Genomic DNA, 26,266 nt, shown 5'->3' with positions numbered 1-26,266 from the left:
TAGAACAGGGACTTCCCAACTGTGGTCCGCAGGTGGTTTCTTAACCTGTGGATTTGTGGCTGAAGGTGGGAGGTGGAACATCTTGTTGCATTAACATTTTCACATTTTTTGCTCTATAAGACTCACTTTTTCCCTCCTAAAAAAGTAAGGGGAAATGTGTATGTGTCTTATGGAGCGAATGCAGGCTGCACAGCTATCCCAGAAGCCAGAACAGCAAGAGGGATTGCTGCTTTCACTGCACAGCGATCCCTCTTGCTGTCCTGGCTTCTGAGATTCAGAATTTTTTTTTTCTTCTTTTCCTCCTCCAGAAACTAGGTGCGTCTTGTGGTTTGGTGCGTCTTATAGAGCGAAAAATACGGTGTTTTTAATTGCTCCTTTCGTTTCTTGTGTTCTGCTCTATTGCACTGCAGTCTAAATTCCATGGAATTCAAATTGGAATGCGATAAAAATCAACACATAAGGAATAAAAGAAGCCCTTTTATTTGAGAGGGCCATCAGGCTTGCTTAAAGGGTGCATGATGTGCAGATGTGACGTCACTGCCACTTGCTGCCATCTTTCACCTCACTCTGCTTAACATCAGGGATCCCAGTGTACAATGCATTTCGGCTTTGGTCACATCTACAACAAGCATTTTAAAGCACATTTAAAAGACAAGTCTCCCCCCCACAGAATCCTGGGAACTGTAGAGTGCTGAGAAGTGCAGCTCTGTGTGGGTACAAACTACAGTTCCCAGGATTCTTTGGGCGGGGAGCCACAACTGTCAGGAGTTCCAGCTTGGCCCCGCAACTTTGGGTGCCAGAGACCGTGGGTGCCAGGCAGCGTGCATGGCCCTGGCACTGAAATTTGTGGGTGCCTGGCCCCTTCATGGGAAATTTTGTGGGTGCTTGGGTACACAGGACCTCAAGGAGTTGCCACTTAGGATGACTGTTAAAAGTGGTACAACCAGTGGAATATTGTTACCGATGGATAGCAACCCGTGAAGCACTCTGGAGTCACCTCTTGTTCCATGTAAAGCTTTTATTCCTGTTGCAGTCTACATCATCATAATTCACACTACAATTCCCATCATCCCTGATCCTTGGTCCTGCTAGCTAGGGATGATGGGAGTTGTAGTCCCAAAACAGCTGGCAACCCAAGTTTGGGAAACACTGCTTTAAACCTATTAGCCATCTCCCTGTCACTTGTGAGGCTGACTCATACCTCACACCTTCCGAGTCAGCATTTCCACTTAACACAGAGTCGATACTCGCAACACCCCCAACAGCTATGAATGTGAAAGTGGTAGAAATGTGCAAAAATATATGGCGCAGATGTGTTCCTGCTATGAGAGGTTTGGGGAAACAGTTAAACGCAGGCATGCGTCCGCTCCCAGCAACTGGCCGCCCAGTACAAAACAACCAAACTCTTTCCCCCCACTTCAACTCCCTATAGGAAGAACAGGCTAACCAGAGTCTGGCGAGGTACCGGAAGACTGTGCATGAGTTGGACGATGCTGAAGAGAGGGCTGGGATGGCCGAGTCGGCCCTGAACAAACTACGCACGAGGCACAGAGTCTCAGCAGGGAAAGCATTCACCTCCGTAGAAATAATCCAGGTGGCCAAGTCTTCCAGCTCCTCCAAGTCAACGGCTGAGGAATAGCTCCCGTCTCTTTGAACCTGCAGCTGGTAGGTGTGCTATTTCTGCCCTGGTTTTTAAGTGATCTTGGAGGGGCTCCCTTTAACCTTGGTGAAATATACTCGGAGTCTGTAGTGATTTCATGCTCTTTTCTGCAGCTTGTAAAACAGTGATTGAATTGCCCCCCAAACCTCAGGCTTTTATATACATTACAGTGGTGCCTCGCAAGACGAAAAGAATCCGTTCCGCGAGTCTCTTCGTCTTGCGGTTTTTTCGTCTTGCGAAGCAAGCCCATTAGCGGCTTAGCAGATTAGCGCTATTAGTGGCTTAGGGGCTTAGCGGATCAGCTGATAAGCGGCTTAGCGGATCAGCTGTTAAGCGGCTTAGCGGATCAGCTGATAAGCGGCTTAGCGGCTTAGAAAAAGGGGGGAGGGGAAAAACCCCGCAGGAACTCGCAAGCCATTTTCATCTTGCGAAGCAAGCCCTTAGGAAATTCGTTTTGCGAAGCACCTCCAAAACGGAAAACCCTTTCGTCTAGCAGGTTTTCAGTCTTGTGAGGCATTCGTCTTGCGGGGCACCACTGTATTTACACAACGAGTCCCATCTGATTGGCTGATTCTGCTTCCCTCCTGGAGCCTGGTTGGTCTTTTCCTGAAGGCCAATCAGTTGTTGCATTCTAGGATCCTACCAGCCTAATAGGCTGATTAACTTCCTCCTGGAGCCTGATTGGTCTTTTCCTGCAAGCCAATCAGTTGTTGCATTCTAGGATCCTACTTGCCAATTGTTCTAGGATCCAAGCCACTTGGGCTGGCAACTTTTTGGGGACAGGGCTCAAGGTCCCTGTGGAAGTGGTGGGTGTGACAGAAATAGGTGTGACACCCCCCATCTTCTCTCACCCCAGGGCTTACATGGGCTTTCATGCTCAGTTCAACTCCTTCTCATATGATCTGTACAGATCAACTGAGCAGGAGGATCATTAGGAACACAAGAAGAGGCTTATCTAGTCCAGCATCCTGTTCTCCCCATGGCCAATCGGATTATTATTATTTATTAAATTTGTATCCCGCCCTATACCCGCAGGTCTCAGGGCAGCTGCAACATCAAATCACAATATAAAAGCACAAAACACATGATGAAAACAGAAAACAACACAATAAACGCCTCCCCAACACATTTTGAAAGGGCACTGCTCTGCTTTGACTGCATTACCCTCCAACATTTCTCCGGTGAAAATAGGGACATCCCATTCCATAGTGATGATTCTACTATTTATACCCCACACATCTTACTGAGTTGCCACAGCCACTCCGGGCAGCTTCGAACATATATAAAAACACAATAAAACATTAAACATTTAAAAAAACTTCCCTATGCAGGATTGCCTTCAGATGGCTCGGGGGTCAGATAACTCCATACCCTCCAACGTTTCTCCAATGAACATAGGGGCATCCTAAGCAAAAGCAGGATTTTCCGGGATCAAATCAGAAACTGGGCTGGTTTCTCTAAATCATGGATGTCCCTGGAAAATAGGGACACTTGCAGGGTCTGTGACTGTCCATGAATCAGGATCTTTTCCTGTATTCATAGATCAACAAAGAATTGTGGAGTTGGAAGGGACCACAGGGGTCATCTGGTTAAACCCCTTATTCCACCGGCTCTTGTTTGTTTGCCTCTTCCGTGTTTGCCCTTCTGCTCTCCCTCCTATCCTTTTGCAACTGACGTTGTCCCAACTGTGCTTAACCTTGCAGGTGGATCGACAAAGCGTCTCCATGCAGCTGCCTCTTCCAAGATGGCTTCCCTAGTGAGGACTGGAGCAGCTTAAGGCAAAGGAAAAGACACCCGCAGGGAAAAAGACAGAGGGGAAGTTGGAAGTGAAAAGAATGGGGAGAAATGGGGGGTATCAAAGCATCCGCCATATACAGGAGCTTGAAACCCCATCTTTTCTCCCAGAGCATATTTTCTTTACCAAGAAGGTTATACTGATATGTTTTCTGAGTTGGAGCGAGTCTGTTCTCCAGGCACCCTGCTTGCATTTTCATGTCAAGGACGGAAAATGTTACGAAGGCGAGGCCTCAGCTGTCTCCTGCAAAATAGTCCTGAATGCATAGTCTTAATAAAGCTTAATCCCATAGAAAACAACCTTGGTGAGCTCTTATTCTTTCTTTCCACGACTGCGCATGGATATGTTGGTTTAGCAACGATTTTGAAGAGAGGAACTGTTTGCTTTTCTTGATTTGTATCCCGCCCTTTAAATAAACGCCCGGTGCAGATACAAAATAAAGGGTGCATCAAATACTTAAATAAAATACTTAAAAATACCAAATATAAGGGGAACCTCTGGCCCTCCAGACACTGTGGAACTACAATTCCCATCAGCCCAGCAAGTCATGGATGAAGGGAGTTCTAGCTCAGAAAGATCTGGAAGGCCAGAGGTTCCCCATGCAGGGGTACCTTGGTTTTTCGAGTGTAGTCTGTTCCAGAAGACAGTTTGACTGCTGGAACGTTCGAAAACCAAGGCGCAAAGGGTGGTCTGCAGAAAACAGGAAAAAATAACATGTACACACACGGAAGCCATTCGACTTCTGGGGAACGTTTGAAAACGGAAGCATTTACTTCCGGGTTTTCGGCGTTCGAAAACCAAAACGTTCGGCTTCTGCGGCGTTTGAAAACCAAGGTACCACTGTACCTGCTTCACGTCTATTCAGAAAGAAGTCAGTGTGAGATAAATACAGCTATGCGGGTTTTCCGAGAATGAGAACATTTTCTGGGAGGGGAAATGCTATCCAAATTAGGGTGATTTGCCAAGTGTAAGTTGTTTTAGGGGTTCTTCCCCCCTGATGCTATATATAGAATGACAGACTCTCCCCGCTCACTAGGCCCTGTTACCTCTTCAGCTTCCTACACCTCCTCCTCCCTCTGACCATGCATTGTCCCACTGCCATTCCCAGGGCTCTGATTTTTCTTCCTCTGGGGGTTCCCCAGCTGGTTCCCCCCACCATTTCTCTGCATCCAACCAATCCATGTCACCATTTATCTTTTCCACGCTTCATTCCAGCAACCTCTCCCCTGTTCTTAGAGAAACAAAGCTATGTGGGAAAGTTGAGAGGTTGCCATAAAATATTTCTGGCCAGGTAAGATTTACTGCATTATATATTCCTGCTTGGGGTGAGTAGAGGAGATACCGCTCCGAAGTGTTTCACTTTCCCCACAAAAAAAGACCTCTTGGAAAATAATACTGTATTCACATGGCACTGTGTTCCGTTCATGCATTTTTTAGCTGCCCTAGTTGCAAAGCTTTTAATCTGTAAAAACCTTTAAAAAACAACCCTTCTGCCGCAAATCAATGCAGAAACAGGGCAGTCATTCATGCTCTCACCTAGTGTACTATCGATGCCCAATTTTGCAGATTTATCTGGAGAATTAAAGATGGCCATCCTTATGTGCACTTGCTTAGGAGCAGGGATGGGCACTAAAAACAAAGGCTTTTATTAAATTCAGTAGTTCTTGCACCCAATGAAATGTATGTAAGACAGCATAATTCTATATGCAGGCGTATGCTCTGAAATTCAGTTGGGCTTGCTCCCAAGCAAGTGTGTATAAGATCTGAAAACTCTTCTTCTTTAGCAATCACTCATAGCTGAGAAAGGCTGTCTGATTTTAACAATGTGACAGTAGAGGCTAATTCTGGATCCACATGTCTGTCCATGTTAAGTTGTGGGCGAACATAGCAGACGACACAGCGATTCCTCCAGAGCAGCTCTTTATTTGTAAGCTGGACAGACTGAACCACAAACAGCTCAGCCGGCCTGCTTTTATAGGCAGCTGGCTGTCAACATTGTAGCAACAACAACCCAGGGTTTCCCGCCTAAAATAACTGACGTGGACCTGAGTGAAAACTATCTACAGTATCCCCCTGCTGGCCCAGGGTGAGAACTTCAGTACATAACAGTCCATAGTGGGGACATTGATTTCCAGGCGGGAGTTGATCATGGTGTGGATTTGCCAAGCGTGCCTTCCTCTTAGCATGTTTCTGTTGGAATTGGGGGGGGGGGGGGTTGAAAGGCCAGTTGGCTCAGCCCCAGCTCAGCTGGAGCGTCTCCCCTCAGCCTTGCCGCTGCGGGGATTCATAGACCTCTGCTCCGATGTGCATCAGCAACTCAAGCTTGCAGACTTGAGCACACTTTACTCAGCACTGTAAACTGCAAAACAGAAGAGGCTTGAGGCTGTAGACACATACTAAACTATGCATTTATTATACATAAATCAGGACAAAGAAACATGTCGTCTCTCCTCGCCGCTTCTCGGAGTGAGACTAAAAACAAAAGCAATATAGAGCGGAACGCAATCTGTGCTGGAATGTAAACAGAAATGTGACACGCAACAATCCCATGTTGGCAGCAAAGGATAGAATGGAATTCCCAACAGTTTCTCCCTTGCGTCTTGAGTTCGAGTATCTTCAAAGCCTGTGACACCTTTGGTAAAGGCTGTTCTCCAATTGAAGTGCTCACAGACAAGTGTGTTCCCAATTGCTGGTGTTTAGCAGTTCGAAAGCAAGTCAAAGTACCCCAAAGTCGGTCACGACCGGACCTAATGGTCAGGGGTCCCTTTACCTATACTACATTTTGATGTTGGGATGATGTTGGGAAAGATGGAGGGCACAAGGAGAAGGGGGCGACATGGTTGGATAGTGTTCTCAAAGCTACCAGCATGAGTTTGACCAAACTGCGGGAGGCAGTGGAAGACAGAAGCGCCTGACGTGCTCTGGTCCATGGGGTCACAAAGAGTCGGACACGACTAAATGACTAAACAACAACAATACTACATTTTTAAAATTTTGCCTTGTCTTTAAACCTCTTTTGTTGACCACCAACATTACACTTTCCATTTTTGTTTGGAATAGAGTAGTTGCTTTGGAAGACCATAATCAGGCATCCGCACAACATGACCAGTCCAACGAAGTTGATGTTGAAGAATCATTGCTTCAACACTGGTGATCTTTGCTTCTTCCAGTACATTGATATTAGTTTGCTTGTCTTCCCAAGTGATGTGTAAAATTTTTGGGAGACACTGTTGATGGAATTTTTCGAAGAGCTGGAGATAGCATTTATAGGTGGTCCATGTTTCACAAGCATACCATAAGGTTGGTAGTACAATAGCTTTGTAAACAAGCATTTTGGTTTCCCTGAGAAATGTCCAGAGTTCTAGGAGAAACATGACTAGAGCCAATGGATGGCAGGGAAGCAGGAGAAACTTCTGAACTGACAGAGCAATTCAACAGTTAAACAGTCTGCCTTGACTCCTCCTGTGCTTAAGCAGGGGGTAAGGTGGCCATCTGGTCAAGGACACTGTTGAGATATCCGTGAACTGATCAAGAGATTGGATTGATCAACAAGATATCCGCCATGTAATGCAGCCCCTTTGCAGATTTACTCCAAAGTCCCACGGAACTGAATGCAAAGGTTCATCCTATGTCCTGCCGTGTTCAATGAGGCCCCCAGAAAAGTGGGCATGAGATTATCATGAGTTGACCCAAGGGTCATCTAGTCCAACCCCTGCAATGCAGGAATCTCAACTAGATTGTACATGACATGTATGAGAAACGAGATGAGATACATTCCTCTCCTCCAGGCAGCCACACCACCCATTTTGCACCCAACTGGGACTGAGCTAACCAGCCTCCTTGTCAACCCCCCCCATCTCTTTTATGCACTTTAGCAAAAACTCTCCCCTCTGCCTTTTTCTTTTATTTATGTCACAATTTGTTTGGGGGGGGGACTCCGTGTTTTACAGAAAAAGAAGTATAGAATTATTACTAAAAAGTTTACAACCAGATTTCAAAACATACAAAGTGTAAATTAATAATAATAATAATAATAATAATAATATTTCTACCCCGCCCATTTGGGCTTCCCCAGCCACTCTGTGAGGTTTACAGTATAAATAAAACATAGTAAAACAATAAAACAGAGTAAAAACAAATTAAAACACCTACCAACTTTCCGAACTTCTAGATAGGCTTATCTAAACAAGAATGTTTTCAGCAGGCGCCAAAAAAAAATACAGTGAAGGCGTCTGATATCAAGAGGCAGGGAGTTCCACAGTCTTCACGTGCGGAGCGGGTGCAATATAGCACCTGCCTGCGCAAGCGCACTACAAGGAAGCGCTTTCCGAACCACCTACTCCTAACTGCGCAGGCGCAGTGAAAGACCCGCCTCTTCCAAGGGAGCCGGCTTGCTTGACTTGCTTGGTTGCCTCTCTCCCACGGCAGCGCCTCGGCGCAGGCGCAGTAAGTGAATGCAGCCATGGCTTCCAACCTTGTCCGAACCCAACACTCAGCGCAGGCGCCGTGAGCGAGCGAGGCCGCTCCGTCGACCGTTGGTGACGCATGCGCCTTCCGAGAGAGGAGCTCCGGGAGCGCGTTGCGCAGGCGCGCGGGGGCCGGGCCTGTGACGGAGCCGGGCCCTTGCTTGGCGGCCGCGCCTTCCTCGCATTCCCTCAGAGAGCGCCGCTCGGAGCGGAGTCGCGTTGACTGGCCAGAGTCCGCGAGCCGCCCCCGGCCCCCGCACCGCGCCACTTTCCTCAGGCCCGGACGGTGAGTGAAAGGGGAAGAAGGGGTTAATTTCCTTTGGTTTCCCTCTTCCCTTCATCCTAATTAAAGGGGGGGGCGCCTCCTTTGGGCTGTGGGGAAATTGGGGTGGGGGGAGAAGATAACCTCCTAGGCCCTTCTCCCCACCCCATTATGGGAACAGTAATTGGGGGTAGGGGGTTGCCAGGCTATTATGCGTCCATTAAAACAATGCTGCAATAATAATAATTAATTAATAAGTTAGTAAATGAATCTGTATGTATTTATCATGTTTATTTTATTGCATTGAATTCTTAGGCATTTCCTGCTGCTTTTTCCATTGACCTCACTGCAAGGTGTATATTCGTTCTCTGCCCCCCCGCCCCCCCTTCACAGCAAACCCTTAATTCATTTCATTTACAGCCCCTGCCCTGAAGCGGCTGACAGCAGACAGAAGGCAACCCAGAATGCAAAATATTGGAATAATCTTAAGCGGCAAAACACGGCATATTTATCTCAGAATACGCGAAGCAGGCCAGAGCCCTGTTCACATCAAAACAGTGCTGTGATAGCATAAAGCTTGCGATCCTCTGCAAATATGTCTGGGAATAAGCAGCACTGAATATGACAGGGTTTGCTTCATAGCCACACTCGAAGCAGCTTACGAAATTGTCTCACAGAAAAAGTCACATCCAAGTCTAGTATGACGAATGGAAATAACACTTTGCCCCTCTAGTGCCGGGATGATTCAGGTAGCATTTCCTGCTCTCATCCCTGGTGTTGTTTGGCCTCTGCCTACTAGGTAATAAGGCTGGGCTCTCATTCTGCCAGTCTGCCCTTGCGGGCAACTGAGAGAGAAATTCACTATGTATTGATTTGTCATTGTTCTTTTTCCTAGTAAATGGCCATTTCTGCAACAGGTACATGGAGGGACGCTTCACCTGGGGAACTGCAGGGCATCTCTGAGCACAGGCACATTGCATCTCCCCTTTATGGCAGCCCTGTTGATGAGGGTGCCAAAGGTGGAGGGCAGCCTTTCTTTCACCATCATCACAATGTGCTTCTAATGCAGGGGTTGTGTTCATTGTTGTGATTGGAAGAGCAGAATAGTCTTAGTAAGAAGACATAGGACTTCTCCCTTTATTTCCTGTTTGAGAAGAAATCTAGGTAGTCTTAAGAGGAATGGGTTTTGGCTTCCAAATTTTTGTAGAAGTAAAAGGCGCTAATGGAGTCAGCTTCATATTTGCCAAGCTTTAAATCAAAGTGTCGATGGAACTGACACTGTTACAGGTGTCACATAATAGCTGTTCCGCATTTGTAAGAATTTTATATTTTAAGTGTAGAAGCGTCCACACTTTGGAACTCCCTGCCTATTGAGAACAGGCAAGTCACCTTCACTGTACTCTTTTTGGCACCTGTTAAAAGATACATAGAATGTTGATGTGTGGTTTAGTCTCTTTTTAGTTTATCACTGACTTTTTTTGAATGTTTTACATAGCTGTTTTTATCAGTAATTTTATTCTATTCTTTTTGTAAACTACTTTGAGAATCAAGCAGCGTATAAATTTATGAAATAAAGCGATCTACAATAGATTCTTACTGTGATGGAATTTTTAGTGAGCTGATTTGTACCTTACACTTCAACTGTTGTCAGTGTTATGCATGTTTACCATGTTCAGAAAAGCTTCCACGTCAATTTCCACTCCAAATAAAAACCCCTAAGCTCCCACCTCCCCAGTGGCATTTCTTCCCAGCTGAAGCCCATCTTCATTAGGAAGTAATATAAAAATCCTGATTTGGATAGCTGGTATTGTGGTGAGATGAGCTTGGATTTTAAAAAATGTTGGTGGAGGTGAGATTTGTGAGATATGGAAAGCAACACATCTGTGTGGCAACAAGGAAGAGTACTTTTTTGGTTATCACCAGCTTTTGCATTCTTTTGCCTTTTGCATTCTGCCCCAGGTGGTGACACTGACATCTTTTTGACACCAGATTAACACCTTCCTCTTCACCCAGACATTTGCTGGAGTTTCATCCACTTGGGTCAAGGCTTTATGTTACTGCCATTCTGGGTTGCAAATAAGTTTCTCTGCCTCCACCCCAGGAAGCTGGTGTTTTATGCTTTGTATATCCAGCCAATTGTTTAATTTTTCATTGTGGTGCTTTTCAATATTTTCTGCTTTCAATACTTTTTATGCCCCTAGCTTGATTGATTGTGAGTTGCCTAGAGATTGGCCTCAGGTGTTGTTGGTGGCATCTGTCTGCAGAGACAATGGAGGAGTGCACTTTCAGGGGTGAAGTCAAACCATTGGAGAGTTACAGCACCTGCTGTGGCTGTAGAGACTGATATGGGAGGTACATGTTTAATTGCAGGTGGGGCAGATGAAGGCGTCCGGTTTTGCTGCTATAGCTGCACCATGACTAACAAACTAAACAGGGTGTATTTATCTGGTATTAGCATCAAAAAGGGGAATGCTGGTGAACTGAACTTCATGTTCACCTTTTTTTACTTCACCGTAGTTAGTTTGCCCTAGTGACTCCCCCCCCCCCCGCAAAAGGTAAGAAAAAGGAGGGATCAGCTGAATGTCCAAATCACCCAGCAATTTCCAACCAACACTAAGGTGGTTTGGAAAAACTATATCTTTAACTGGAAATAATTACAGTAGCTTTAAAAGCAGTATATTTTGGCTTGCTATTTTGGTGCTTCTGTGATTCCATTTCAGGTGATGAACTCTTAGGATTTTTCTTTTTTTAAAGTTGAATTATTATTGAGTTTCTCTTTGCTTTCATTTGTTTTTGTCTTTGCCTGGATTTTTACTTTGCTTGGCACCTTTGTCTAGCAGTCAGTGGGCATGGATGTGGATGATAGCATTAATGTTTTCCTTCAATGCATATGATGGAAAAGTGGTTCCTCAAAGTGTGGGTAACCCTTGGGAGAATAGTGATGTAGTTGTGCAGAAGTGTAGGTTGCTGGGGGCGGGGAGTTGCAAATTTTGATAATTTTAGATGACTTAACTGTTGCACCCATTATGCTGTGGTTTCTGTGCACATTCCAAGCTATAGGAGTCATCGTTTTGACATACACATTAAGATGATTCAGTTTTCTTACCTTTTAAGATGCAGTCGCTCAGTGGAATATGCTGGCTATGAAGCTACACTTAGTTTTCTGCCCTACTCATGACAGGTCTTTTGTCTCCTAACTTAAGCTTCTGCATACTTGAGGTTACTAAATGAATAATGCCAATATAAGTTTCCCATTTAAAAGTTGGCAGGTCCTGTAAATGTGTGTGGTCTTGTGAGTTTCTTATACTGTCTTCTTAAGCTTGGATGGAATTAAGTTCACTTAGAAACTCATTGACCACATGCACAAGTGAGGGTGCAATAGTCAGAACTATCCAGATGTTGTTGACCTGTGTCTCCCACCATAAATGATGGTTGGCCATGCTGGCTGTGACTGATGGCAGTTGGAGTCCAGCAACATATGAAGGGTCACATTCCTGTCTTAGCAGCATTTAGTATTGGATTAATACAAAAGTGGGCAACATCAAATTTAAAACATTTCTGCCTATTCCTTTCAGCTTCATCCCTCTTGACGCTTTAAGATCATTCCTTGTTCAGAATGTCTCTACACCAGTTCTTACTAGAGCCAATAACCTGTCACGCCTGGAACAGGGACCGAACTCGTGAGTATTGTCTTAATTCATGTGACATCATATCTGACAATAAACTGGTGCAGAAAAGCCAGCTTGGCTGCAGAATACACATAGCTGGACGACTCTTTACTGAAAAAAACTCATGTTGCCAATATCTGAGGTTCAGTACAAAGATTTTGGATTGTCTTCATTTGGCCCACTAATATTGGGGCTAATCAAAACAAGTGCCCTGTAATTTCATCACAATGGCAGGCTTTTTTGGACGGTGGGGGGGAGCATTTCTCCATAAAAGCAGTGAATAAGGTTGTTTAATCTTTTCACCACCTGCAACGTCAAGCCCCTAAGTCATTTCCCCCTCCATGTAGTTGAGCCCTTAAAGTACTCTTCCTTTTCTCACAGGCATTTGGTGGCCTGTGTTTGCCTGTGACTGGATTATATTTCTGCTTCTGCTATTTTATGGGTTCTGCTTCTGTGCAATTGCTTTAGATTTTTCCTATTTTCAGTTTACCATTTTTATGCCAAGTGCATTTTTTGTTGGAAAGACTCCTCGCAAGTTTCATGAATATGCTGTGATTATGATTTTGAATCTTTCTTAAAAATAGAAATATTTCTTATACTAATCAATTCATCCTCTTGGCAGAGATTGCCATTAGCCCTAATAATCATGAAGTTCACATCTATAAGAAGAGTGGGAACCAGTGGGTGAAAGCTCATGAGCTCAAAGAGCACAATGGACACATCACAGGTAAGAGAATTGTCAGCTGCAGCTTTGAATATTGGGCCTTTGAATATTGCAAGAGTCAACCGCATCTACTGAGGAAGTCAACCTGTTTAACTGCTTCTTCTCATTTTGAATAAAACAATACAGTGGCCATGCTGTGATTTTAGCTATGTCCATCCAGGTGATTCTCTTAGAAACACTTATCAATTGCTGTCAAAAAGGGTTTTGCCTGGGGACCGGGAGTTATTTTCATGGATTTGTACCCCATTCCAAAGTAAAAGTTTGTTTCAGTTGTTCTTATGAACTATTTTAAATTTCTTGTGTGTGCCACTTTGTGAATGGAAGTTGAAAAGCAGCATGCATATTTTGTAATACCTTGCATACCTAGAATGCAGATGTGCACTTCCGCAGCTACTGTCATTTTTCACATTAGACTCTATCCCTGCCTGTTTATCTAGACACCTGCTTCTCCCTGAGGGATATTTGAATTGGAGGCTGGGCTTCCATGCTACCTCTGATGCTCTTTCAGGTGCATCACACACTCTTGCTGGCCAGCAGATTCCTATAATAGCAAACTTGTCTGGAAGCAGTGGTATCAGGCAGTAAATGATGAGCACTACTGTAGCATTGGGTTATAGTAACTCTTGTTCTCTAGGAAGCCATTTTAGCAGCAAGAGAATCCAACACTATGCTGCCTCCTTAACTCTCCTTAGCCTTCAAGGAAAACTGATAAGTGAAAAGGTAATACAAAACAAGCAATTAAAAGATGTCTGTTTACTGTATATAAAACCTTAACCTTAATATTCTGTGATATCTGAGTTTAAATTTGTGTTTTAAAACAACCTGGCTTTCATTGGCATGCATTGTTAATGCATTTCGTGCAGTTTTTGTACATCTTTGTTGTGCCACAATTCTGCATATTGTAACATAGGCTAACCTCCCTCCAAGGATTATTGTGACACAGAAATGGTATATGCCCACATAAGCAACCCTGAGCTTCTTGAAGGGAAGGATTTGGCACAGTAGGTATAAAGAGGCTGATAGAAATATAGCGTTGGTGAAGGAGCTCTGCACTGTAATAATTTATCACAAGGAACCATTTTGGAGCTTTTATGTTGTGTGCAGAGGGAGAGTATTGGCTTCGTTTATACTGCAGGAAGATGTGGGAGAGCTGTACAGGACTCACATTTAAATGGCTATCTTTAGATCTGAAATAGCATCTTGCTGAGGCAGATGGATTTGTTCCATCACCCAGAGCACCATTGCACTAGCTATACCTGACTTTTATTTTGGCATTCTCTTTCTAATAAAAAAGGAGGAAATCTTTTCGCTTACTGGAAAGCTCAGGTTCTAAAGCACAGTGACTTGAGGTGGGGGGGATGCACACCACATTTGCAAACATAACTTCTTTGCCCACCAAGCGTACTCAGTCCACATTGGGGTGTGTGTGTGTGTGTTTGTATGTCTGCAAACCTTGGTGTTCCCGTGAACCTGTTGATTCCTCTGTCTTGAGCATAGATGCTGCCAGTTTGTCTACGTAGTAAAGATCCCCACTTGGAGAATGAATTCACTATTAGTATCCTAAGGAAGATATAAATATAATTCTCTCATTTGATATACGGTAATCTGTTGTTAGTAGGCTCAAGCAGCAATAGCAGGCATGCACTTAGAAATCATGCAGTTTGAGTCCTAAAGGCAGGTAGGATCCAGTAAGAAATGGTATATTGGGTGAACTGTGCAGACAGGGAAACAGGAACACCGAAAGCGGCCTTTTACTGGTTCAGACTGTCAGTCCATGTCGATCTGTGGTGATTGGCAACAGCTCAATGGTCTCAAGCAAGGGCTTTTCTGCTGTACTTGTGGATTAAGCTTGGGAACTTCAGCAAGAAAAACATTTACTCCTCCCCTGAGCTTTGGCCCTTTCCCCAAAGGGTTGCAAATAATTCATCTTCATTCCTGCTCAGAAACATTTTCATATGACTTACTATCTTACACTAGCAATATTTATTGTTGGTTCTTTAAAGCTGTAGCATTGGAAACTAATTTGAGAATTAGTTACCATCATATCAAGAGTATGCGTATTTACATTGTCATTTGACACCCTGTTTGCATTGGTCATATGTACTTGAAAACCAAACATTGTAAAACATTTTTGAAAGCCCATGAATAAAGTTGCAACTGTCCAGGTATTGCAACCACAGTACTTTGCTGAGACCAAGCTCCTCCTAGAGCTCTGAATTTGCAGGGGGAGAACTGGATGCTACAATAACGTGTGTTTTTGAATCAAAGAAGTGGTTCTTGGAACCCAGAGGCAGGAGTTGTCTATATTCTGCTTTGATAAAGGCCCAGCTATTTCTTTATAGACAGTGGTTTGAGAGAGGCATCACTCTTTCCATACAGACTCCTTTTGCCCTTTCTTAAACACCCTTTGCAGCGTCCTTGTTAGCGTGTAATGCAAAACCAAACCATGGCTTAGCATGAACAAGTAAACATGCAGGCTCCCAAAGAGGAGAGGGTGTATCTTTTAATCTATTCAGGCTCATGGTTTAGCTCTTTCCAGACAAGCCACAAGCTGTAACCATGGTTTGTCCTTGGCTTCCAGCTTGTCTGGGCCACTAATATGACTTAGATTGGCGCACAAGCAAATTGCTCGCAATCCCCTCTCTGGGAGCACAATAAGTCTTCGTTTGACTTCATGTTACATGCAAAGTGGGCCAGTGTGTTGAATACATAAAGCTCTTTTGTAGAGATGAGTCTACTGTACACATTGCAACCAGGAATCCTTTTTTCAAACTACCTTCAACTCTGAGAAAGTCTCCAGTCTGAGATATTTCCCAATAAAACCTTTCATTGGAATTTGCTTACATGATTAGGAGGAACAGAGGAGTTTGTAAGATGGTTAATTCAGGCTTGTTAGTTGCCGGTTCATTTCAGGATTGTTTATACTGTCCAGGAATTTGAGGGTTCTATTCATATCCTTTCTTCTGGAGCAAGTTGTCATTGCCATAAATTTGAAGCTTTCCCACTTCTCGCTTAAATGTCCCATCATGATAAAAATGGATCATGGGTGCTCTCTTAACAGTCCCAGCCATTCAACAGCAATACAGTGTGTGCTTAGAAAAGTTACTGAGTGGCAACTTGATGGCTACAAAACACTTTTTCGTTATAGACTCACTAAAGTCATAGCCACTGTGACTTTTAGCAACGTTGTGAAGCTGACCTATTTGAAGTTGGATTTCAGCTAGTGGAAGAATAAGGACTTTAGCTGTATGGTAACCGTACATTTGCTTTAATTCTGTTCAGTTTGAGTGGGGTTTTTATGCTCCCATAATTGTTTCTGTCCATGACTCTTCCAAGGTAGGATGGACTTGAAATCTACAGCATATGAAAGGTGTTCTTCTGGTTAAATATTTGATATTGGCAAAGCAAGAAACATGGCGCTTTGTTCATTCTGTTTTTATGTGACTCAGCTCCAATTTAGCCTTGGATCACATAAATCCAGGCATGCGATCATATAAACTTACATATATAAAACAACAACACCAACTTAACTATGGATGATTTGAAGACAGAGGCTGTACTGATCTTAAAATGGTGACTTAAAGCTAAAATAGTGGATTACTAGCTCCTGATTTGAGGACACCTTAAAGGGACCTGATTCAGCAACTTTGCTAAAACTAAGCAGGACTCGGAAGTGTCTGGAAGCCACCTGGAGTTCTATCATGGAAGAAATGCAGAATAAAAATGTAATGACTAGGAGGTGGTAGGATTGCAGTGTGTGATTAATAAGATGTGGGACCAAAGAAACAAAACTGTATTCAAACTTGCAGGCATTGACTGGGCCCCCAAGAGCGACCGCATTGTCACTTGTGGTGCTGACCGTAACGCTTACGTCTGGAGTCAGAAGGACGGAGTGTGGAAGCCAACACTGGTGATTCTGAGGATCAACCGAGCAGCCACCTTTGTGAAGTGGTCTCCTTTGGAGAACAAATTTGCTGTTGGAAGTGGAGCTCGACTCATATCTGTGTGCTACTTTGAGTCTGAAAATGACTGGTGAGTCGCCTAATGCAGATTGCGTCTCTTTTCATTACTCAGCTTGCTTCAGCAGTGACAAGCTTAACATATAGTTGGTTGGTTGTCAGTGAGATCTTAAATTCTGAGGCTTCAGTGTCTAAATCTTTTTCTCCTCTACATTATTTTAAAGGGCGTGAAACCATTTTGAGTATCCATCTCATCATGGCAACAAGCCAGAAAATTGCAGGGTAGCTCTGTGTGCTCAAAGCCTTTCATTACATGCTTGAGAATGGAAACAATTCTGTTGCTTTTACTTGAGAATGTAAATGGGTTCTGCTACTTTCAGTATGACAAGAGTTTCAAACACCTTGCTAATGTTACTTTTGCAGCCGGTAGCTAACAAGTTATCTGTAAAACATCTGTCTTGAATAAGCTTAATTACTTCAACAGTTCAGTTGCTCTCCTTTAAAAGGCCCATTATTTGTGAAAAAAATACCGTATATTTCCATGTATAAGACTATATTTTCCCCTATTTTTTTCCAAGTTTAAAATTGGGGGTCGTCTTATACACGGATAGTGCATATGGGGGATTTCTTTATTTGGAGTCCCAAAAAATAGGGGTCGTGTTATACATGGGGGCATGTTATACACGGGAAAATACGGTAAATTTTTGCACAGCTGTTTTGGTGCTGAAGCAACGATTACAAGTTCCTTACTGATTTTTCTCCTCCCCTCCAGGTGGGTGAGCAAGCACATTAAGAAACCCATTCGCTCCACTGTCCTTAGCCTAGATTGGCACCCCAACAATGTTTTGCTTGCAGCTGGATCCTGTGACTTCAAATGCAGGTGAGAGAATGCAAAGCACTTTTGGAAGTGGATTTGGGTGACACTTCAAACTGATTAGCAGCAGCTCTTTAACACCCTGCATGTCCAATGGCTCTGTCAGCAGCAGATGGGAAGACTGCAGCAAGAGGCAGCAGTGAAAAGGTGACCAAATTTGGGAGAAGGGTTCGGATAATAAGTATTCCAGTATATGGCAAAGAGTACGCCGACATGGCAGCCATCAGGTCAACCTACTTTGACAGGTACTGCTCTTGCGATGTCCAGAGCAATTCTGTGCTGCAGATGTAAACAATAGGAGTTGATGCTCAAAGTGGGAACTGTCGCACATGCCTTTTCTGAATTCACTTCCGGGTGTGAAAGGGTTGGTGAGTGTCAGCCATGTTGAGTTTGTGTAGTTGTCCATAATCCAGATTGGGAATGTATCAGTTTACATCTTGGTCGCTCCCATACCAAAATGGAACAATGGGACCTGTGGAGGTGGAACTGCAACCATAGCACCACACCCCATGCACAAGCTGGCACCTCTTCTGCAGTTTTCTCTTTGGCACTACAGCCCCTGGGTTAGGGAGTCTGCCTGTTTTAGTGTCACATGTCAGCCTTCCTGTGGCCCGCTGCTTGCACTCTGCCTCTCTACTTGGCCTCTAATTATCTTGGTAGACATACCTCATTTATATAGCTATTAATAAGAAATATAAATTAAACCAAACACTGCAATATGTTAAATGTTTACAGAGACTGCTGTTAATTTCATTGGGAGAGCTTTACGTGAGGCTAGCTTGCTGACTTTGATACTTGAGTTGCCTATGAAATTAGCAATTTCATTTCTGCACAAAAGTAGGCTTGAGTCCCACCCCACTCCTAATTTCCTCTTCTGCTTCTTTGTTTGCAGAGTGTTTTCAGCTTACATTAAGGAAGTGGATGAGAAACCGGCCAGCACACCCTGGGGATCCAAAATGCCCTTTGGGCAGCTGATGGCTGAATTTGGTGGCGCAGGAAGTGGTGGTTGGGTCCACAGCGTCAGTTTTTCCACCAGCGGCAACCGCCTGGCTTGGGTCAGCCATGATAGCACTGTGTCGGTTGCAGATGCCTCCAAAAACATGATGTAAGTAATGTAGCAGAATCTTAGGGTGAGTTTCCTTGACATGGTGATCATAATCTTCCTACTTCCATGCAGTAATGTGCTGATGTATATTTGCTCAGCACATTTAACTTATAGGCCAGGGATGGGGAACTTTGGGCCCTTCACATTTGCTATGCTGTAGCTCCATCATCCCTGACGTTTGGCCATGCTGGCTGGGGCTGATGGGAGTTGGGAGTCCAGCAACAACTATGGGCTATAGATTCCCCATCCAGGCCATGGGCAGCTTGTATCCTGGTTGTAATGCATGACAAGTAGAGACTGGGATGAATGTACAGCCTAATATCAGAACTAATTGTCTGGTTCATATTTTAACAAACGGTATCAAAATTGCCTAGCCAAGTGAGCCAAGGCAGTCATGAAACTGGGTAGTAATGCCAGATTCTGTCCTAACCAACTGGTAAGAGGGGTAATTTTTATGAGATTTCTGTGTGATGCATCTTTAACAAGTGATCTTCTTGGGTTTAGGATCTCGCAACTGAAAACAGAATTCCTCCCATTGCTGAGTGTGTCGTTTGTCTCGGAGAACAGTGTGGTTGCTGCTGTAAGTGCCTTCTGTCTTTGACTTGCATCATTTTTTTTAGGGACAACTATCGTTGCAAAGACTTAATGTTACGTTGTTGATGCTTCTTACTAGTTGCCCTGTTCAAAAGCCTTGATTTCTTGATTGCTTCCCGATTATTGTACAGATACAGTATTGCCTAATCTAAAGCAACTTCAGATTTTCCTAGACACTATGTGTGTAGATATGTTTGTGTGCAATGAACAAGCATTGCCATTTTTGTCACATTCACATGTTGAGCCCATTTGTTAAGCAACCTTGAACAATTATAGCTTCACGGCATCCTCAGTGAAATGCATACATGTATGTTGGTTTATTTATCATTCCACTAGCAGCCTTGTGCGTGGCATTTCTCATTCAAAAAGAATCAGTGGCTAAAATCAGTGTGGTTTTGAAACGTTCAGCCCACCATGTTGATTGAAAATGGTATCCAGTTTGTGTTCAAACATAGACAAAAACCTGCTCCTTGGTCACCAGAACTATCATGCAAAATTTGGTTATGGCATCCTAAGCATTGACCAAATACATAATGGGCAAACAACTTTCCAAAACACATGGTAGATTTATTTATAGTCTGCCTTTCCTTTAAAGAGCTCGAGGTGGTGTATGTTGCTGTTCCCCACCCATTTCATCCTCCCAGCAGCCCTGTGGAGTACGTTCTGCTAAGAGACAATGTCTCGCACAGAGTCACTAAATGAGCTTCATGGCTAAATGAGGATTTGAAACTGGGTCTCCCCTAGTCCTAGTCTGACCTCTACACCTCACTGGTGAACTGCAGGAAGGTTTGTTGTTGTTGTTGTTTGAGGTGGGGGCGTTCTTCGTGGAAGTTATTTCTGCGTAGGAAAGTTGTAACCTTTGAAGCTGCCCTTAGAGTGAAGACTTAAGCTTTTTAAAAGAAGGTGGCCAAGCCCAAGCAAGTAATTGGTAGTAGGTTTGGAGCAGCAGCTAGACACATTCTGCTGATTTGTTACAGGGCCATGATTGCTGCCCGATGCTCTTCAACTGTGACGACCGTGGTACCCTCACCTTTGTCTCCAAGCTGGACATTCCCAAGCAGAGCATACAACGCAATATTTCGGCCATGGAACGTTTCCGCAACATGGACAAGAGAGCCACTACGGAGGATCGCAACACTACTCTGGAGACGCTGCATCAGAACAGCATCACGTAGGTGGCACAGGGCTCAAGCTGCAGCCTACCTGGCCTTGAAACTTGTAGAGTCTGTTACTTGTATTATTCCAGCATCACAGGAAGAAGCATTGCAGCTCCCCTCCTTCCTGCGCTGCCAGGTAACATGAGGAGCCTTGGACTGTGCTCTTCCACACTTCAGATAACTTGGCCATTCCTGATGTGGGAAGGAGCCCCCATGAGAATGTTAAGTTCCAGGTCAAGATGCACATGTCAAAAGGTGATGAACGCTGCTAGATCAGCTGAAATGCCCATGGTAGTCCAGCATTCCTGTTTTCCCAGTGGCCAACCAGATGCCTTTGGTGAAGCCTACAAGCAGAACCTACAAGCAACAGCACTCTCCCCACTTGTGCTAACCAGCTCCTGGTATTCAGAGGCATGTTGCCTCCTGCCCTGTAGTAGAACATAGCCTAGTAGCCATTGATAGCTTTATCCTCCATAGTCTTTGAATGCCATCCCTTCCCCAGTAGCTTCTCTACCTCACCTGATTCTCAGAGGTATATTGCCTCTTTACATTTAGTGATCAACAGAAGATGCTACCTTGTGGTACTTTATTTCTCCACAAGTGTGCCATTGCAAGTAGCAAAGTGTGAAACCCACAATAAAATCAGAGTTCCACAAGCCATGGGTAGCAAAGACCATTTTTTATTCCAGCACGTTTTTTTTCTAGATGCTTCTTTTAAAATATAATTGGCTTCTGTTTCTCCTTTGTATTGCTTTTATATTAGTTTATTAATGTGTTTTAGTGTTTTGGTCATTTATAAATATAGCTTGGTTGGGTATATAAATATTTGAATCAGTAGCTCTAACATGAAAGTGGCTGCAGGTAATTTTGCAGTTACTGCTGGAGGAAATCCTTTTATCAGGTTGCATGCATTCTGCCTACTCCATTCTGGCTCAGTAAGGTTATACTCAATCACTGTGACCAGGAAGGGAAAAAATGATTTGCATTCTGTTTAACACAGCGCAAAATGCCCAGTGCTAAGTGTATTGGAATAAGCCTGTTTACTCCTTCAGGGATTAAAGCTGTCCCTTTTCTCCTTGCAGCCAAGTGTCTATTTATGAGGTGGACAAACGAGATTGCCGCAAGTTCTGCACCACTGGTATTGATGGAGCAATGACCATCTGGGACTTCAAGGTCTGTTTTGGTAACACTGCCCACACCAAATTAGCACCCTGCAACCTTGTTAATATCTTGTAGGCCAGCACTAGGGTTAATTGTTTTAGTAAAAGGGACCTGGGGATACTGTTGTCAGACTTTGGGGGCATTGTCCCCAAATGGCTTATTTGGCAGATGGTGCTACACAAGACTAATTTTGTTAAACGGGGTCATTTCTGTCCCTTTTAGGAATTTTGGTAGTGCTTTGTTTGTCCTCCATCCCCTCTCTGCTTGACTTTTTGCAATAATCCAGCTGTGGCTAGGACTGGGGGCGAAGCCTTGGATCCTAAGAAATCAATTTAAGGAAATGAATAGAAGAAAAAATTCCCATCCACCCAATTTTCGATGATTCTCCTGCACCCTGTTTCACATGGTTCAAGAAGGCCCCCAACCCCAAAGAGAGGTTTTTCAGGGTCACAACTGGCTGCGGGGGGGGGGGCGGGGGGAGGCAGGCAAGAAAAGGATATGTAACTCCTACTATGAACTTCCTTAAGTTGTTCTTAATAGAAGAACTTCCTGGTTAAGGCCAATGTCCTGTTCTAACTGGAAGGACTGTGCATGCCACAGTATGGTTTGCCTGCAGAAGGTCCCAGGTTCAGTCCCTAGCATCTCTTACAGGAAGTGATGTGGAACACCTTTGCCCGATACTCTGCAGAGTCTTTGCTGGTCAGAGTAGATGGACAAACAGTATTATGACAGCTTCCCATGTAGGTCCTCTGGTTTCCCTACACAGCAGGCTGCTGGAGGATCACAAGGTCACTGAAAGCTGCGCTGCATGCACGGGGGAAAGTGTGCAAAACAGAGCATGGTGTTTCTTCTCTCGTTTCCTGTTCTTGCAATAGAGTGCTGAATTCGGGGTGGGGGGGGGCTTAAATGAATTTTGCTTAGCATGTGCAACCTTCCTGTCATTTCCTTTCACCGCCCAGTAGGTGTCTCTATCTCATCAGCGTCTCCTGAGATTCCAGGGTCTAGACAGGAAGACTTGAAGTTGGGGGACTGGAGGCTAATATTTCCTGCCATGGCTTTGCACAGCCGTAGTCCTCAAGCCATGACTGTGTTAAACTGCATACTGACTCCTATATTGAATGGCAGACATTTGCCACTTTTGCGTTGTCTCCAACTGCTCCGAGCAGACTTTAGATGATTAGACATGACTGTTTGCATCAATTCATATGAATTTTTATTTTAATTTTTTTTAAATTCGGTTTATGTACTGCCCTTTATGAAAAGATCCCAGGGCAGTGTACAACATTAAAAACATGTCTTAAATAGACAGCATAATAAAAAATAATAATCATAATAGCAGGGGTAAGGTGCTATCCTAACCATGTCTACTCAGAAGTAAGTCCTTTTGAATGCAGTGGGGCTTACACCCAAGAAAGTGGGGTTAGGACTGCAGCTGTAGTCGGGGCTGCACAAAAAAACTTCCCAATAACTTGTGCACCGCAAAAGGCTGAATTCTCACATTTCTGTGTTTTTTTCATTTTGCCCCAAAACTGTAGAGGGGCAAAGAGCTAGCTAGGCAGGCATTGAAGCCCCCTTGCTATTGGTAACCACAGAAAAGTCTTACTCATATTCTCTCCCTCCTGCCCCCCTTTTATGGGTTCTGAAATTTCAGCAGGTATTTCCTGCATGCCTTTGAGCACATTTTCTTACTCATAGGGACTAGGAAATTCTGACCTCCTTGCTTTTTAATAACAGCAGAGTGTCACAGCTGAATTTTGTGCCCTGGATTCTGTTCTGTACTCCCATGGAACTGCAGCTTCCCCCCAGCAGCCATGGCTAATGGTTTCTCTCTCTCTCTCTCTTTCTAGACATTAGAGTCCTCGATCCAGGGGCTGCGGATCATGTAAATCTGGTTCTCTGTTCTCTAGCAAGACAACTCGTTCTGGCACCTGCACAGACTTGAAAAGGGATGGTGAAGATAGGTCACTTTTTGAAGCACTGAGAAAATGACGACTTGGTGGATTTTTTTCCTTTTCCTTTTCATCCCCCAATTTTGGTGAAATGTGTTGGTTTGAAAATCAGCTGTGATTGTGGTATATATTTGGCTTTGTTTTTATTATTATTATTGGTTGTTTCATTCCATTCTTTGCCAAAGCTGCTCCTTAAAATAGTTTATTGCAGGAAGTATGAATCACTAACTTAAAAGGGGAATTTTGTGTAAACATGTCTGCTAGAAAATAAAATTTTAAACAAACTCCAAATGTTCTCTGTGAAATTCCTGTGTACATATAATCCAGTGGAAGAGATTCAGAATGGCATGAACTATGTGACATGAAATGCATAACGGTCCCTTGTTTTTCCCATCTTTCAAAATGGCAATGAGTGGGTGGAGTGCAGGAAGATAGCACAGAGAAAGGGGGTCTAAAAATCCTCCCCCAGTCTGCTGTCCCAATTCAGCTCCCATCACCCCAAGCTAACATGGCTGATGGCCAGGGATGTAAGGAGCTGGACCCAATGTTGGGAAAGAGTGATTAGCTTATGGTGTAATAATATGGCCTAGATAGTGCTGTGCCATGAAACCTCTATCTGCTTATCTCCATGTGTTAGTACTTTTGGTTTGCATTTGCTCAATGATACCTTCACTTTGCTCAGTGATAGAGCATCTTCTCTGCATTGCAAAAGGCCCCAGCTCAGTCCTTGGCATCTCCAGGTAAGGGTTGGGAGAAAACTCTTGAAATTCTGGAGAGCTGCTACTAGTCAGCGTTGACCTTACTGAGCTAGATTGATCTGACATTGTAGAAGGCAGCTTCCTGTATTCTTAATGGCACAGCTAATCACCTCTACAGTGGAAGGGGCTGTGTGCAAACTGCCTTCTGGTGGGCCGCCTCTACTTACGGGCCTTGGAGCAGTAGTCCTCCAAGTATATGTTGGTTGCCCTTTTAATTTCCCACAAAACCTAGTGTAGCACTGTTCCAGGGCATTGGGGGAAATTCTGAAATGGAAGCTAGGCCCTGCAGCGAAAAACGGGGAGGCAGGGCCACTCTTACTGGTGGGCCTTGTCAGGCACCCAAGGACGGCAGGATCTGGTGCCTAGCCCTGACAAAAATGAGAGAAGAAGCAGCTCTTTTGACTCTCTTCACACACCAGGGCTCATGAAAAGACTGGAGGAATGGAAACAGGTTGGAGAAGCCATGAGGTTTCCCCAATTCAGCTTAAAGTAAAGGTGCAATCTCCACATGGTGAACTGCCAATCATATAATAGTGAACTCGGGTGCTGAGTTATAATGGCTGCATAGCTAAAATAGCTACTGAGAAAGGAGAGGGGGAGGTATCAACACGCTTGGGGGAACCCCAAGGTTTGCAAAAATTATAATTAAAAATATATATTAAAAGGGGCACAAAAACCCCCTAAACTGGTAGAAAACATCCCAAAGCTATTTCATGCTGCATCAACAGAAGTCAGGTGTCCAGACGTAATGGTACTACGCTTCTGCCTGAAGCAGACCGCACCTTGAGTACGGTGTCCAGCTCTGGTTGCCACAATTTAAGAAGGATATTGACAAGCTGGAATGTGTGCAGAGGAGGGTAACCCAGATGATCGAGTCTGGAAACCAAGTCTTAGGAGGAACGGATGAGGGAGTTGGGCTCGTTTAGCCTGGAAAAGGGAAGCAGAGAGGAGATACGATCACCTGGGAGATGGAGCAAGCTTGTTTTCTCCTGTTCTGGAGGGTGGGACTCGAACCAATGGCTTCAAGTTACAAAAAAGGAGATTTCAACTAAACATCAGTGTAGAGATCACACAGAGGGCCCCCGGACGTTTCACGGTCTATTAACCCTGTGCCACCACTGCGGTTGCTTTCTTCGCTGCCACCACCCCGCTTCTCACGGGGACACACGGAGTCCAGACAGTTGTTAACATAAACAAATAATCAAGTTTATTTTTAAATGCTGGAATAAGCATATGGTTTTGGTTTACAGTGGTGCCCCGCAAGACGAATGCCTCGCAAGACGGAAAACTTGCTAGACGAAAGAGTTTTCCGTTTTGGAGGTGCTTCGCAAAACGAATTTCCTATGGGCTTGCTTTGCAAGACGAAAATGTCTTGCGAGTTCCTGCGGGGTTTTTTTCCTCCCCCCCCTTTTTCCTAAGCCGCTAAGCTGCTTATCCGATAAGCCGCTAATCCGCTAAGCCGTCAATGGGCTTGCTTCGCAAAACGAAAAAACCGCTAGACGAAGAGAATCGCGGAACGGATTAATTTTGTCTTGCGAGGCACCACTGTATTTTTCTCTTGTCAGTTTCTTACACTTAGTTCCTAACAACTCCAAACTGATTAATCCAACTATCTATCTGCCTCAACGTAACAATTCCTCTCACTCTCTCACAATACAACTCGACCAACTCACTGCCTATTCCACTCTCTTCCTTCTCCAACACCCAAGCCTCAACTCCCAACTGACAAACCCCAACTCCCAAACCTCAACTGACTTTTCAAAACCTCCCTCTCTATCTTTTACTCCCCCTTGCATTCTCACTGGCCAATCACATCATACCCATTTTAACCCTTTCCTTGACCCATCCTAGGAGGCAAACGCCACAATCGGGAATAACTTTTGACTATAAGAGCTGTTCAACAGTGGAATGGACTCACTCGGGAGTTTGATGGGCTCTCCTTCCTTGGAGGCTTTTAAGCAGAGGTTGGATAACCATCTATCATGGATGCTAAAGCTGAGATTCCTGCATTGCAGGGGGTTGGACTAGAGCAGGCTTCCTCAACCTCATCCCTCCAGATGTTTTTGGCCTACAACTCCCATGATCCCTAGCTAGCAGGACCAGTGGTCAGGGATGATGGGAATTGTAGTCTCAA

General features: G+C 44.3%; 3 protein-coding genes across 4 annotated transcripts in view; all 3 read left to right on the top strand.

The window, feature by feature from the left end:
- The window catches only part of MYH16 (myosin heavy chain 16), a 64,275-nt gene extending 60,521 nt beyond the window's left edge, over positions 1–3,754 (top strand). Inside the window, exons 43-44 of the mRNA XM_083711244.1 lie at positions 1,433–1,665; positions 3,364–3,754. Coding sequence (XP_083567370.1) covers positions 1,433–1,639 — 207 coding nt within the window. The 3' untranslated portion in view covers positions 1,640–1,665; positions 3,364–3,754. The remainder of the gene's footprint in view (positions 1–1,432; positions 1,666–3,363) is intronic.
- BUD31 (BUD31 homolog) overlaps positions 1–26,266 on the top strand; it is a 74,592-nt gene that overhangs the window by 4,963 nt on the left and 43,363 nt on the right. The window lies entirely within an intron of this gene.
- ARPC1A (actin related protein 2/3 complex subunit 1A) lies at positions 8,031–23,665 on the top strand. Of its 2 annotated transcripts, none has more exons than XM_083711730.1 (10): positions 8,031–8,207; positions 11,759–11,863; positions 12,474–12,578; positions 16,385–16,607; positions 17,307–17,414; positions 18,301–18,513; positions 19,018–19,093; positions 20,085–20,278; positions 21,347–21,437; positions 23,273–23,665. In XM_083711730.1, the coding sequence occupies exons 2-10, from the start codon at positions 11,800–11,802 to the stop codon at positions 23,309–23,311; spliced, it is 1,113 nt and encodes a 370-aa protein (XP_083567856.1). In that variant the 5' UTR covers positions 8,031–8,207; positions 11,759–11,799; the 3' UTR covers positions 23,312–23,665. The 2 variants fall into 2 exon arrangements, with proteins under 2 accessions (XP_083567856.1, XP_083567857.1); XM_083711731.1 differs by lacking the exon at positions 8,031–8,207 and adding an exon at positions 8,609–9,563.

The sequence above is a fragment of the Podarcis gaigeae genome, assembly GCF_964106915.1.
Source record: "Podarcis gaigeae genome assembly, chromosome: 14".
Lineage (NCBI taxonomy): Eukaryota > Metazoa > Chordata > Lepidosauria > Squamata > Lacertidae > Podarcis > Podarcis gaigeae.
The sequence above is the reverse complement of the archived record's forward strand: the minus strand, read 5'-3'. Positions and strand labels throughout refer to the sequence as shown.